The 15,721-nt window shown below is 37.0% G+C and overlaps 2 protein-coding genes across 2 annotated transcripts in view; both read right to left on the bottom strand.

Moving 5' to 3' along the window:
- Positions 1-13,218, bottom strand: part of LOC135948947 (uncharacterized) — a 59,064-nt gene extending 45,846 nt beyond the window's left edge. Inside the window, exon 1 of the mRNA XM_065498401.1 lies at positions 12,560-13,218. Coding sequence (XP_065354473.1) covers positions 12,560-13,218 — 659 coding nt within the window. The remainder of the gene's footprint in view (positions 1-12,559) is intronic.
- Positions 13,219-13,522: 304 nt separating this feature from the next.
- On the bottom strand, positions 13,523-15,453 carry LOC135949180 (uncharacterized). The gene is made up of 2 exons (XM_065498650.1): positions 13,794-15,453; positions 13,523-13,729 (listed from the first exon to the last, which is right to left on the bottom strand). Exon 1 carries the CDS (start codon positions 15,449-15,451, stop codon positions 13,949-13,951), a length of 1,503 nt encoding a protein of 500 aa, XP_065354722.1. The 5' UTR covers positions 15,452-15,453; the 3' UTR covers positions 13,523-13,729; positions 13,794-13,948.
- Positions 15,454-15,721: the final 268 nt, after the last annotated feature.

Raw genomic sequence — 15,721 nt, forward strand, 5'->3', positions numbered from 1 at the left:
ATTGACTTCTCTCTGCATTACAAATAGCACGTCAAATGACCCAAAATATATAAATTGGAGTCAGCCAAGTGATCAGATATTATTTCCCTCTATAAGGGATACATTTACTAATTGCTTAATTGCTTGGTTATTACGAGATAAATATTAAGGTTGGATGCTACTTTACAGCACGATCAAAATAGAGAAGCTTTAAAGATTATGGATTTAAACAAGTATTCATACCAAGATATTACAATTAATATATCGTCCATCGTTTTTTCAGAAGAAAAATTAGTTTAAAAATAGTTTTAGAACTTTATTTGTTTAATTCCTGGTATAATTTAAAGAGTTCTAACTGCTGGCAACAGTGTTGTGTATTTTTTGGACATTTCGAATTCCATACTTAATTATTTTATGTTTCTGCACAAAAATATAAGTGCATATTTTTTAAATTTTGAGGTCATATTTTGATTTTTTTGAAGCATATTTTAGGCGCATATTTTCCAATAATAAATGCATGAAAATCCGCCCCCTAGTTATGACGTATGAAACTATTGACATTTTCAAAAACCATTATTACCATTACCTCACTTTTGCACCACAGTGTACATGTATGTGGATTTCATATAGCACAGTCGTACAGGTAAATGTGTTTATGTATACCAACGCATTTCTAATAAGCATTCTGGCCTAATGAAAATTTATTACATGAAATTTCCGGCTGCATGTCCCTTTGGATTAGCCATACGCCACCATTAAATGCATGCTTCATCACATTTACAAATGAATGAAGAGTTGGACAAAAACGAATACGAACGCCCATACCCACAGCCTCATAGTCGTGCTTATATGTATTATGTGTGTGTCAGAGGTCATGTTATTCGTGCATTTAACAATTGGCGGTTGCATTCGCCTGTTTTTTATTCAAAGTACTCGTATAATAGAAATTTTCATGTTAAACTATTTCGTTTATAGGTGGGTAAGTTAGTATTTTGTATGTTTGTTTGCATATGTGGGTATTAATCAAACTTCCGGATATATAACATACACCATACATACGTGTACAAATGAATGAAAATGGTTGAAGGCTGCCTACACATTAAACAAACTCGCTTGTGATGTGGTTTAAAAACGTCAACAGACACCGTTTTTAATACACACACACTCCCCCAAACATACTACCCTGCAGCCCACGTAACTATTCCCGCGTTCACACCTTAAAGTACCGATCAACTTTGAATCACTTTCTGAGTAGATTAAACAATGTCCGTATGGGTGGCTGGTTGACCATGGAAACCTTGTGCGCAAAGTAATGCATTAAACACATTGAAGACAGCAGGCTTCACGAACACACGAATTCAAATGCTGCTGGCTGAAGTTGCAGTCGTGCGGCAGCTGCTGAATTCTTTTAAAGACGTCAGCTTCAAAGTAAACAGCTGATTTCTTATTCATTGGTGTCACTTTAATTTTTTACTTTAATAAAAAATAACCGTACAAAATTCCAAAGTACAATTATTTTGAGTAAAAATATACATATATGTGGTAATAATTTATGTACCTGCTATTAATTTATTTTAATATGGTTATCAGAAACTTCTCTTAATTAAGTAAAAAAAATATATCCGCAAGGAAAATATCTAAGCTTTATTTTAAGAATAAAATCAAAAAAGTTTTTGATTTCGGAAAAAAAATATTAAAAATTTTTTATTTTTTTTTTAATATATTATTTCGAAAGATTGAAGAAATAGCTATGTAAACTATTTGGGTCACATTTTGCTAAGAACAATAGGTAATAAGTTACATGGATGAGAAAAATCAGATGTTTGGGCAAAATGTCAAATTTTGGCCCCCTCTAACTCCGAGAGTTCTTGACCGATCTTGTGTCTGAATTACTATCCAACAGGTCAAACCTTGGTACAAATTTCATCTCGATCGGAAGACATCAATTTTAAAAGTTTGTTCACTTGACGTGAAATCCCCCATATATAAAACAAAAAAAAATGTTTCAACCTATGTCCTTTATAGACTCTGAAACCATCCAACCGATGAGCTCAAACCCGGTTTCATTAGAAAGGCAATTTTGTGAAGATGGTTTTAGATACTTCAAAGACTGCATTAGATCTATTCGGTCCATTCGTGAAGCTGATTTTCGAACTTTCCCACACAAACATTTTTCCCAACTTTGTATGTATGTCTTGAAATTTTGTATGTAGACACCTCTCCAGATGTGTAGATCCTAGGGTATTCAATTAATCTGTTCTGCGCCGTTCTGAATGCTGTTATATTGTAGTTCGTTTTTTCGTAAGATCGTATCAGCTGTTTTTAAAATAATAACCAAAAAAACAACATGATGATTTTGTTACTATTTTTAGTGTTTTTTGTATTTAGACCGTCAACATATTATTGTGAACATTTTTATAAATACATACATATATTGTTTGTTAATGATTTTATTTAAACTATTTTTTTTTACATACATTAGAAGAAATTTATATTTATTTCATTAAATTTCAATGTTTTTTGAAAATATTATATTTTTTATTCTTTTGTTAATAATAAATATTTCCCTTTCAAAAATGTTGGCACCTTTCATATTGTTAACATTTTTGTGTGTATTTAGCTGTTTTAGCTGTCACTTAACGTTGCGGACAAAATTCTGTTTTCAACAGATTCATCCGCAACAGAACGGCAACGTTACAGAAATACTAACGACATACACAACTTTCCCTAAGCTAAAAACAAAACAGCTGATTCGTTACGGAACGGAACGTACAAACTAATTAGGCCTTTAATCGGTTAACCGAGCAAATAATTAATCGGGGTTTAGATTTATTCGGTTAATAATCGGTTAATTTAAAATTATTCGATTAACCGAATAATGTATATTTTAATTTTAAATTGAAAATACAACCACGAATTTTGTGTACAAAAACATAAAAAAACAAAAAAATCAAAACATAATTCAACCTAAAAATAATTATAATATGGTATTTGAGATCCTTTTTGTATACACATTTGAGTTTTTTTTTGATTTTAGTGAGATCTTCTGAAATAATCTTTAAACAAAGAATATAATTTAATTTTTTCCTTTTAAACGATTTTTTTCTTTAGATTTAATAAAACTTGACTTGGAAAAAACTCTCTCGCTGATTGTAGATGTTGGAGAAATCGATAGCATAATAAAGAATATCCAATATCTTATTTTTTTTAGTTTTTTCTAAGCATATCAAATCTTTCGTTTTACCATTGGTGTCCCTTTTGGATTGTTTTAAGGCCCAACTATAATATGCATACACTAGCTTAAGTCAGCTTAAGCAACTGTGCGAATACATATAAAAGTATGTGACAAACTATAATGTACTTAAGAGAGTTTCGTCAAGTTTCGTCAACTTTTATTTGCTTAAGCAAAGAGCGAAGCTGGTCGCACATTCCGTACGGAATGAGCTGTTTGTTTGTTTTATACAAACAAACAGCAGAAAAGGATGAAGAAAATTAATTTATTTTCATAAAATAATAAGAAATACGTATCTTTTTAATTACGTGTTGCACATAAATGTGCAAATGGGGCTAAATTGTTTTGAATGCACGTAAGTACATTATGGCCACCTAAAAGTTTCTTCGGATTTTCTTAAGCATTTGACAGACTTTTCGTTCGGTTTTGACATTAACTTAAGCTAGCTTATGCATATAATAGTTGGGCCTTTAAATATTGAATACTTTTGATAGTTTCGTTTAATTTATTAAGTTCTGTACATGTAAATGCAAAGTTTCAAATACATGTACATTAAATATGTCAGTTGTTATTTTAATTTGAAATTTGTATTTGAATTGAATTGGAAAAATAAATTAAAAAAAAAATATGTTAAAGTCCAAAAAAAAGGAGTTTAGGTTAATCGACACAAATTAATCGTTTATTTGTTATTTGAAAATCGGCAATTTTTAATTATTCGAACAGTTAACCGTCCAAAATTAATCGGTTAACCGATTAACGGTTTATCGATTGAATACGCTAGTAGATCCACTAAGAAGGGATTTTTTGATTATGCATATACAAATATTTGAGAAATGTCCGTCTGTTAGTTGAAATGAGTTTGATAGTGTTTATAAATCGGATAACCGAAAATCCAGGTAATTTTTTTCCAATTTTTAAAAAAATTATAAATATTAAACTAAAAATTATATTTGCCAATTATTACACAATTCTAAAATCATATTGAAAAACTGGTTAAAATCGGACCATTACTTATTTTGTATTTTTTATTTCACTTAGCATATTTTCTTATTATATTTTATCTTTATTTTTATCGTTTAACTCTGTTATTAGCACAAATATTAGCGAAAAAAAATAAAGTTAAGGTTTCTACTAAAAGGAAACGATTCCAATCCAATTTATAACCTTCGCTACCTTCTTCACCGAAAAATTACTGTAGAAGAACCAAAGATCAACCTCAAAGCTTCCAGCAGTATGTGTAATCTATGGTGACCAGCATAAAACCAAGGAACAAAAAATGTAGCATCTGTGGTGATAACCACATAGCAAATTACAAGGGATGTCCAGTCTTTATACACATAACGCTTCTAATAAACACGCTTATCGGCGTTTCCTGTCAAACTTCCCATATTTATCACACAATAATAATAAATCCACTTAACTTAGGCCCTCTGATGAAACTAATAACAACTACGCCAACCCCTCCCTAATCCTTATACAGTAGTTTTGACTTACCTGCCTTTCACTTCAGAGCATTTTATATGCCCAAAACTAGTGTTTTGTATATTTATTTACCAAACTTCAAATAAATTCGTTAATTCGCTCATTTAAGATTAGTGCATAATACTTTTGGAAACTAAAACTGGTTTTCATGAAAAAATTTCATTTACCTGCCCAATACAAAATAAAATCAAAACAAAATAAGAAAAATACAATTTTGAATAAAAAAATTGTGTTGTAAACTTCTTTATAATGTTAAAAGTAGCTAAAATAGCAAATTTGAAGTTATTTTTAGATAGAAAAATCAGAAAGCATCATGTAAATTATTTGCCGTAGCTACTTTTTTGGGAAGTAAACTTAAATGCACTTACCAGCATCAATGAGCAGGTAAGTGCATTAACTGCATTTTTAACTTACCTGCACAAAATATCATGCGAATCGCCCTTAGGAAGCTTCTGATACAAACTATGAACAATTTCCATCAAATATGCAAGTCATGATGCAGGAACTGTTAAGAAACCATGGTATGCTATTTCAATAATTCTGCGAATTTATAAACGTGTATAAAAAAACATTGAGTGACTATTTAATTCTGTGGTTGTTGTACATTTTAAATAAATAAAGAGTTGTTACAATTTGCAAACTACTAAACGGTTTTTATTTGCAATCAAAAGTATCCGGTTTATTTAAAGGAAATAAACCAACGTTTTGAAAAGGTTAAACGTAACAACATGTTACTGGAATGCAAACGGCTGAAGCGAACACAAGAAAGAAGTAAAAAGTTTTCTAAAGTCGTATACCCTAATTTTGTAAGACGTAACGAAACTTTTTTTCAAAACGTATTTTTTGTTTCTGTATATAAAATTTAATTTTATAAAAGAGAATAAAATGTTCCCAAGCGCTGGAAACATTAAAAGCAAACGTTGAGAATTTTTATTCGTTTCAAGATACAAAATAAGGCCATTAGTCTATTGATATGTTACTGGTTTCTGAAACTCATTTTACTTTAAAAAACTGTTTTCGAATTAAAGCTTTATCTATATACGACACAAAACATCCAAGTGGTAAAGTGTGTGGTGGTGCAGCTATAATGATTAGTAATCAAATTAGCCATTTCCCTTTCGGTCACAAACATCGCCATATCTTATTTATACCGTCATACATATGATAATTTCATAACTTTTTACAAAACTCTAGGCAATAAATTTATAACGGCAGGATATTACAACGATAATCACTCGTTCTTGGTCTGACAAGGGCCCAAAGGGCAGACAGCTATTAAAAGCTATCTAATCTCTTAAACTTGACATTATATCTGGTGGACAGCCCAGATCTACAAAGTCAACCAAACCAATGTCAATGAAACCTTCATAGTGCAGTTTTGGAGCACAAACAGTCAACTCTAAAGGGATATTTAGAAGGTCTATATCCAACAAAATCCACGGATTATAGTCTTTGGAAAGCCACCAAAGAACTTAAAAACCGAACTAGAATCTGTTTTTCGTTATATCGATGGTAATTGGAATATGTCCCATAAAGATAAAACCGAAGTTTTTGCCTATCACCTCAAAAGAGTGTTTACGCCTAATATATCTAGCTCAGACATAACTTTACCAGCTATTGAAGACCTTGTTGTTCCCCAATGAAAATTCGATTCCCGTCCTTAACTTCAGCAATCAAAAAAGCCCATGCCAAGGACAAAATTTCAGGAAAAATGATTAGTGGCTATAAACATCTGCACTTAAACTACTTTTATTAAATTTCAATTCCATCTTACGAACTGGTTTCTACACTAAATCATGGAAAATGTCTAAATCATAGAAATAATTATGATACCTAAGCCACGTAATGCCGCTAGCCAAGGTCATCTTTTCGACCGATAAGCCAACTTTAAAATTGTATCAAAGCTCTTTGAGAAAGAGTACGATTTTCCTTGTCACTTTTACGAAGTTGCTATTAGATCCAATTTTATTATACCCTTCACCTTCGTGAGAACGGTATATATAAGTTTGTCATTCCGTTTGTAATTTCTACATTTTTCATTTCCGACCCTATAGATATTCTGCGTCCTTATACATAGCGGAGTCGATTAAGCCACGTCCGTCTGTCTGTCTGTTGAAATCAATTTTCTGAAGACCCCAGATATCTTCGGGATCCAAATCTTCAATAATTCTGTCAGACATGCTTTCGAGAAGTTTGCTATTTAAAATCAGCAAAATCGGTCCACAAATGGCTAAGATATTAGGAAAAAAACCAGGACAACCTCGACTTTTTACCTATTTTTGACCTATATCTGGATTACTAAATCATTAATATAGACAAAATGGATATCTAATGATAGATATTTCAATGACGTATACAAAACCATAGTAAGTTGGACCTACAATGGGTCAAAATCTAAGTAGATATTTAGTCTGCTGTAGCGGGTACTGCGATACATGTACAATAGACCAGAGTTCCCATTTCAGTTTTAACCGAAACCGCAGTTTTTCAAGGCCTAAAATCGAAACCGATAATTATTCTTTTCTTACTTTTAGGGCCATTATTACAACTTGCCGTTATAGTTAAAGGTAACTTTAAGCAATAGAAAAAAGGTACCCTTAAAGGTAACTTTAACTATAACAGCAAGTTGTAATAATGGCCCTTAATCTATTTTCAGTAGAAAAAAATCCAATATCTCTAAAAACAGTTCGGTAAAAATATCTTAAGATTTCTTTAAATTTTTTAAATTGTATTACTTTCCAGGATATGCACAGTAGGGTGGCCCTTAATAAACGAAAGTTGTATTTTGGCCATTCTCACCCTCCAGTTTGGTGAACATTAGTAAAAAAATCATCCTGAAAAAATTTTAGGTAAATCGGTTGGGTATAAGACGTGCCGCAGCCCTCTGAAGTTTTGTGATGTGTGTATTGTGTATTGCCATATGTGTGAAAAGAGAGTAATTTTTTACTCTTTCCTTCCGATCTATGCGTTTATTCTATGATATAACTGTACTTTAAACTTGAATATTTTTGAGTGAATTAAAAACATCAATTCAATTATTCAATCAATTATTTTGAAGCCCAACTTATTCGCTGTTAATATCATGAGAATTTATTTTTAGAACCTGGAAAATTCTTTCAGTACTATTTCATTTAAAAAATTACTCTTTCGTTAAGTTAGGAAAAAAAAATAAATTCTATAATCGATACATTTTTTTTCCTCATAACGCTACATATAAGGAGTGAGATCGAAAAATTCTTAACACACGTTTTTCATTACATTTTTTAACCCAAGTATTATTTGAATTTTTTTTTGATCAAGTTACCTTTGAAAAACATGTCAGTTATTATGTGTAATGTCAATTATATTAATTTTTTTGTTAATCTGATTAAAATGAGTGACCAGAAAAAAGTGCGTACTGAAATTATTAAATATTTTCAACAAAACCCAACTTGGTCTTACAAAAAGTTGGCCAATCATACAAAGGTCTGCCGTCAAACTGTTTCCAATGTTATTAAACAGTACCGGGAGAACTTGTCAGTTGATAGAAAACCTGGTTCAGGTAGAAGGAATGGTCCACATGATGTTTCTAAAGCCAAAAAAATAGAACGCATTTTCAAAAGAGCTCCCAACACATCCGGTAGGAAAGCAGCCCGGTTAGCTCAGTGCTCGGACTATTTGGTACGAAAAGTTAAAGCTAATGCAGGTTTAAAAACATACAAGGCTCAAAAAGTTCCTGACAGGAACGCTACTAAAAATTTAGAGGCCAAAAACAGAGCACGGAAATTGAAGTCAAGTTTTATAAAAAAATATTCTTGCTGCATAATGGATGACGAAACGTATGTTCTGGCAGATTTTTCGCAACTTCCAGGTCAAAAATTTTATGTTGCTGATGCTCGAGGGAATGTTGAAGAAAAGTTTAGGACCCAAAAGCAGACAAAATTTCCCAGAAAGTTCTTGGTATGGCAAGCAATATGCAGTTGCGGCAAAAGAAGCCACTCATTTGTTACAACGGGCTCTATAAATACCGAAATTTACATCAAGGAATGTTTACAAAAAAGGCTGCTTCCATTCATAAGACTTCATAATGTGTCCACTTATTTTTGGCCTGACTTGGCATCCTGTCACTATGGCAAACAAGCCCTTGAGTGGTACAAGAACAATAATGTGGTATTTGTACCAAGAGAGGCAAATCCTCCAAACTGCCCGGAGCTAAGGCCAGTGGAGAGATATTGGGCTCTTGTTAAAAGAGAATTGAAGAGTACAAAAAAGGTGTCCAAAAGTGTGGTAGATTTTAAACGGAGATGGACTACATGTTCGAGCAAAGTGACAGAAAGCACTATAAAAACGTTAATGGAAGGGTTTCCGAAAAAGGTTCAAAATTTCATCACTAGTGATTAAAACTATAAAAATAATTTTTTTTGTAAATTGTAATAATAATTTCAATCAAATAAAAAAAAATTAAAGCTGTAAGTTTAGTGGTTTCTTTTTTATAAACATATATGTATGTTAAGAATTTTTCGATCTCACTCCTTAACACCAAATTAGCTTTAATCGAACGTCTGAAGTACCTACTTTAAGGCACATATAAAATTATCTGCCGATTAAAAAAAAAAAAACAAATAATGAGTGATACCACAACTTTTTTATATTAAAACACCCGAAAATTTAAGGCTTGACCAGCAGTAGTAGTTCTAATTCTGATATTGATTACGAGAAATTAAAATTTTTTGTTAAAAAATGTGTATATTAGATTTAAGCTAAGGTGGAAAGCTGTAAAACGTACAAACCGTAATTTCCGAGTTATAGACATTTCAAAATGGAAATTTAAAAATTTTGCCATACCTTAGTCTGCTTTTTTTAAAAATATATTTCGTACTTTTGGACCCAACGGGCTCGAATTTTTTTGTTCGATAGACAAGTAAATTATCAATAACATACAGAGTAATATCAATTATAGATCAAAAAATAAACGATTTTCAATTTAAGGATTCAAAAAATAGTAGATTTTTGCTATTTTTTGTACGAAAAGGTGACTTAACTCTTTTTTTATTAAAAAAAAAACTGTCGTAAGCATATATAACAATTTCATGTTTTTCTGTAAGGTATCTTTACGGAGAACATCATGTCTTATTTTTCGAATATGTTGCCCCTACGTCCTTCGGAATTTGACCTATTTATACCCTACACCACCATAGTGGGGAGGGTATTATGCGTTTGTGCAGATGAGTGTCACGCCCAAAAATATTGGTCTAACACCCACCTTAAAGTATACCGATCGACTTAGAATCACTTTTTGAGTCGATTAAACGATGTCCGTCCGTCCGTCTTGCTGGCTGTCCATGTAAACCTTGTGCGCAGAATACAGGTCGCAATTTTGGAGATATGTCGATAAAATTTGGTACATATAATTTTTTCGGTCCATTATTTCACCTAGCCCCCATACAAATGTCCTCTCGAAATTGGACTTTATCGGTCATAAATGTTTAATTTATACATGTAGCTACACAAATTTCGCTCCAAATAGGTTAGGTTACGTGGGTTGCTCGCAAGTTAGCGAGTTCACTCGGAGGCCTTGCGGCCCATTGTGGTACCCTTAGAAGTACTATTCCCTTATGCTGAAAATGTCACACATAAAGTGAGAATAGTTTCCCTCCCTAGTTTCGTCTATTATGTGATTTCTGTGGTCCCTATGGGAACCAGCCGGTACTTCTAATAAACCCAATCATATTCACTAGTGACACATCCCTGAGACAGTCCAGATCATGGAAAAGAGCTCTACCAAGATGTAGTAGTCTATGCTCTTGTAAGGCTGGGCATTCACATAGAAGGTGCTGTACCGATTCCTCCTCCTCTTCATCTAAACAACTTCTACAATAGCCATAACGTGGGTAACCCATACGTTCCGACATATGTCCAATCATGCAGTGCCCAGTAATTATACCCGTGAGAAGTCTAATCGAATTCCTACTAAGAGACAAAAGAGTCTTAGTTCTATCCTCTGTCAGATTGGGCCAGAGCATTCTGGATATTCTACAAGTGATGATATTTGACCACCTGAGTTCCGTCTCGCTCAAAGCCCATTCATCTATCAATTTTGATACTGTCACCAAGGGAGTGTGAATATCCCTTTGCGCAAGAGATACGTCCAGGGACGACCCGTTGGTTGCGCACTCATCAGATACTTCATTTCCCCGGATGCCCGCATGTCCTGGAACCCATATCAACTCCACGTGATGTTGTGTCAGTTGTGCCAGTGATTTGATACAATTGAGAAGACATTTCGACCTAATCACGTTGGAGTTAAGAGCCTTGATTGATGCCAGGCTGTCCAAGTAGATATGTATGGTCGAATTTTCGAGATTCAGTTCCCGGATTCTTCTCGCGGCTGTATCAATAGCATAAATCTCTGCCTGGAAAACCGTGCAGGTATCGGGTAATCGAAGAGACATCAAAAGGTCCAGCTCATCTGAGAAGATTCCCGAGCCCGTGCCTCTTTCTGTCTTTGAACCATCAGTATAGATTGAGATCACGTCATCTCTTAGGACAGAGTTCGCGGCCCAATCATCCCTTGTCGGTATTCTGATCCTAAATGTTCTATCAAAATTCGGTGTGGGTATTATATAATCCGTTTCCCTCCCTATGATTGGCCTGCCTATCTTTTGTAGGATGGTGCCATGACCAATACGATCGTGCTTCAGTCCGCTCGACTGTTTGAGTCGTAGAGCAGACTTAGCAGAAATGCATTTGATATATATATCAAGGGGAGTTATATTTAGCATCGTCTCTAGACTGGCCTGAGGTGTGGAATTCATAGAGCCAGTAATTGCAAGACATGCTAATCTTTGTACCTTGTTTAGAATAGAGAGGTGAGTCTTAGTGTCCACCACTCTCCACCAAACAAGAGCCCCATAGGTCAAAATAGGTCTTATGACCGCGGTGTACATCCAGTGTACAATGTATGGTTTAAGACCCCATCTCTTCCCAAAGGTTTTCTTGCATATATAGAAGGCACATAATGCCTTCTTCATTCGACTCTTAGCATTACGTTTCCACGAGAGCTTAGAGTCCAAAATTACGCCAAGATATTTGGCTTCGCTTGAAAACTTCAGAAAAGTACCATCCAGTCGTGGAGGTTTAAATTCTGGAGTTTTATATCTCCTGGTGAAAAGAACCAGTTCGGTTTTGGCAGGGTTAACACCCAAACCTTTTTCCTTGGCCCATGATAGCAGAACGCTGAGCGCTGATTCCATGAGTTCACTTATTGTGGGAAGAAACTTCCCTTGAATAAGAAGCACAACGTCGTCAGCATATGCGACTACTTTGGTACCTATCCTACTGAGCCTGAAAAGGATTTTATTTACGACAAGATTCCACAGAAGTGGAGAGATGACCCCACCTTGTGGTGTGCCTCTTGTCACAACTTTCCTTGTCCTACCAATACCCATATTAGAGTTAATGGCCCTGCTCCTAAGCATATTTTCTGTCCAATTCCTTATCCGCTGATCAACACATAAGTCACCCAGTGCATCAACTATTGCGGATATGTTCACATTATTAAACGCACCCTCTATATCCAAGAAAGATGCCATAACATATTCCTTCTTGTCAAGTGTCCCCTCTATAGTTCCGACAACGTCATGCAAGGCTGTCTCCACCGACCTGCCTTTAAGGTATGCGTGCTGTGCCCTACAGAAATTATCAGGGGAGAGGATGTTCCTGACGTGGATATCGACCAATCTTTCCAGTGTTTTCAATAAAAACGATGACAGACTGATCGGTCTATAGTCCTTTGCGGTACTGTGGTTTACCTTTCCCGCTTTGGGGATAAATACCACTGTAACCTCTCTCCATTCTTTAGGGATATATCCTGTTTCCAGGCTGTACCTAAATATCATTATAAGCCATGGCATGATGGTTGAAATCGATTTTTGGAGTAACGCTGGGAATATGCCATCTGGCCCTGGTGATTTATAGGGCTTAAAAGATGACACCGCCCACGAGATTTTCTCCACGCTAACAATGGATCTAACTAATTCACTTATGTGGATTTGAGAAGCTGCAAGATGCTCCGAAGCGGATACCTCATTTTCATCATCCCTGCAACCCGGATAGTGTGTCTCCATTAGCAGTTCCAAAGTTTCGATACTACTTTCAGTAAAGTTACCATCCGGTTTCATCAGGAATCCAGGCGTACCAGGATCCTTGGATAGTACCTTTCGTAGACGCGATGCCTCCGTGGTATTCTCCAGTTCCCCACAGAAACGCTCCCAAGATTCCCTCTTTGCCCGTCTGGTTTCCCTCTTGAAAGTGTTGAAGCTTTGACGATAATCGTCCCAGCTTAACAAGTCTTGGTCCCTCTTCGCCTTATTAAAAAGTTTTCTACATTCCTTTCTTAGCTGCATTAGTCTAGGATTCCACCATGGTTGCCGGAATTTCCTAGGTCCCTGCCGCTCCCTACACGAAGCATAGTAGGCTTCCCTTAATGACCTGGATAGAAAATCCACCGAGTCGTCCAAGTCCCGTGTACCATTTAATCTATCCATTGCTGGATGTGGTATGGTGTCACTAAGATTACAGAATTTGACCCAGTCGGTTTTCCTAGGATTTCTAAAGGGTTTTTCCCTATCCAGTGTAAGCTGTATCGTAAACACTATCCTGTGGTGATCGGAGAATGAGCACTCGAGTGAAACTCTCCAATCAAGAATTCTAACTGAGTCAGTGTTCCCTACCAAAGTAATATCAATGACCTGCTCCCTGATCCTATTGAAGAACGTTGGTATATTACCCCGATTGCAAACACTTAGGTTAGTAGATAGAAGGTATTGAAGTAAACACTCACCTCTGTCATTTATATCCGAGCTCCCCCACAGAGTATGATGGGCATTAGCATCACATCCTATGATGAGATCATGGCCCCTTGTGTTACACCAGTCTACAAGTGTGCGTACGGCACGTGAGGGCGGATTAGCTTCGTCTTATGGTAGGTACGCAGATGATATGATTAGGGTTGGTAACCCTTGTCGCTCTAGTGCAACTACCGTTAAATCACCAGAACTGTAATTAGATAGAAGGAAAACCTTAATGTCTTTCCTGACCAAAATACAGCTCCTTACTTTACCTTCAGGGTTCGGAGAAAGGAGCACATAGTTTCGTGACCGGACGCCTCGAACTTTACTGGCTACAAGCCAGGGTTCTTGGATTAAGGCCACGTGGATAGCTTCCTTCTCCATGAAGCGCAGCAAATCGTCCGATGCTGCTTCGGAGTGGTGCAGATTAATCTGTACCACTCTCAGGCCGCTTGGGTTCATCATTGCGCTTCACCGCGGGCAAGATCAACCGGAGTTGGTTTAGCCCGTATTTGATGACGCCTTGCGAAGAACGCAGGAGTCGGAGGGATTCTGAACCAATTTTGATCCAGAGATCCTTGCCTTCTCCTTTGTCCCTAGAGCGCCCTCGTTCAATCGTCCAGTCCTCTGTACCAAGTTCCTTATTCTGACGCTTTATAAGTATTAGCGTGGCTTCGTCCTCCAAAAGGGGAGGAGGGACCCACACTCTCACCGTCGTACGAAAAGGTACTTGATCCAGTGGGACGATTTCGATTCTTGCGTTGGGCCAGAGTTCGCCAACTCCTCGGATACAGTTACTGAGAAAGCCTAGGGCCTTCTCGTTACCGCACCCGATGATCTTGACACCCTTTAACCATTTGGCGCCATCGAATGCAGTGAAGGAATCATCCTCACTGCATGCGAGTTCGTCCACTAGTGCCCGCAAGATCTTCTCCTCCAGAAGCAGCCATCTGTCCGTAGTCATTTTCCCATCAGGTTGACTACGATCTATGATGGCTACTTGTAGCTCAGGTGCTGATGTTAAGCTAGTTGATGGTTTCAGCCGCTTACCCTCAGACACCTGCGTTTCACCTGACCTTTGCCGCTTAATACTAGGCCTGCTTGCTGTACCTTTGGAAGCCATCGCGGTTCCTCGAGTAGAGGAGATTGCGGACAGCACCTTGGGTGTTGTGCTAGCAGACTTCGTCGTGCCGCATTGGTCATCACCTCTCTTTGGCCCCGACGTGGCCCTCTTTGATGTAGATGGGCGTACGTCAAGATCCTCCGAGACGATGATCGTGTTCGGTCCAGTGCTGGCATGGGGCACATGTTTAGATGTGATCACCTGCCTGCTCTGGTTTGGTTCGGTCTTAGTCTTGGCTGGCCTTACCTCCACAACAGTAGTATTTAGCATGGCCTCATACTTCTGTATGTGGTAGGTATGTTTACGCCGCAAACGCTTTTCCCTGGTGGTCAAAGACGCGGGATCTCGCGAGTCCAACGTCCTGACATACCGGAGAGAGCGTTTGTAGCCCGCCAACCTTTTCCGTTCGTCCTGTTCTGAGTCCTGTTTCCTGTTTTTCTGTTCTGTGTCTCCCTTTGCAGGGTCATGGGCCTCCGGATGTACGTCTTCATTCGCTTTTAGCGGCTCGGAGGACACCATGAGTAAGTCCTCCTCATCAGTCTCATAAAGGTTTAACCCTTTCAGACCTGAGAGGTTGTCGTCGCTGTCGTCCATGGTCACTCTTTCCTGTCTAGTCAAAAAACTATTCGTTTTGTTTACCCCAGTAGCATCACCGACTACCAGACCCGGGGTATTCGTCTGATTCGTCGCAGTCACAGTAGCTCCAGTGGCACTCAGACCTGTGGCTTCCGCCTGAGTACTCACGTTACCCTTGGAGATTTTAGCACCCTCGACCAAGGACATAGGGCCGTCGTTAGAAACTGACATTTCATGGGGGGGGGGTTTGGCAGTTTATACCTCTACCATAGGTAAGAAAAAGACACTGCCGCTCCACTGGAGTCAGACGCAGACCAGGATGCCGCTCAATGTGAGACAGACGCATCCTGGATTTGAGTTTTCACCAAAAACATTCGGACTGACAGAACCAGATTGTAATTTCCAGCCGCCCTTAACATAGGGAACAGACGCTAGAAGGTACGGTTATGTTGCCTAGGTAACCCAAACCACAGTCCCGGACCGACATCAGAAAATGCAGAC

The sequence above is a fragment of the Calliphora vicina genome, chromosome 1 (genome assembly GCF_958450345.1).
Source record: "Calliphora vicina chromosome 1, idCalVici1.1, whole genome shotgun sequence".
NCBI lineage: Eukaryota > Metazoa > Arthropoda > Insecta > Diptera > Calliphoridae > Calliphora > Calliphora vicina.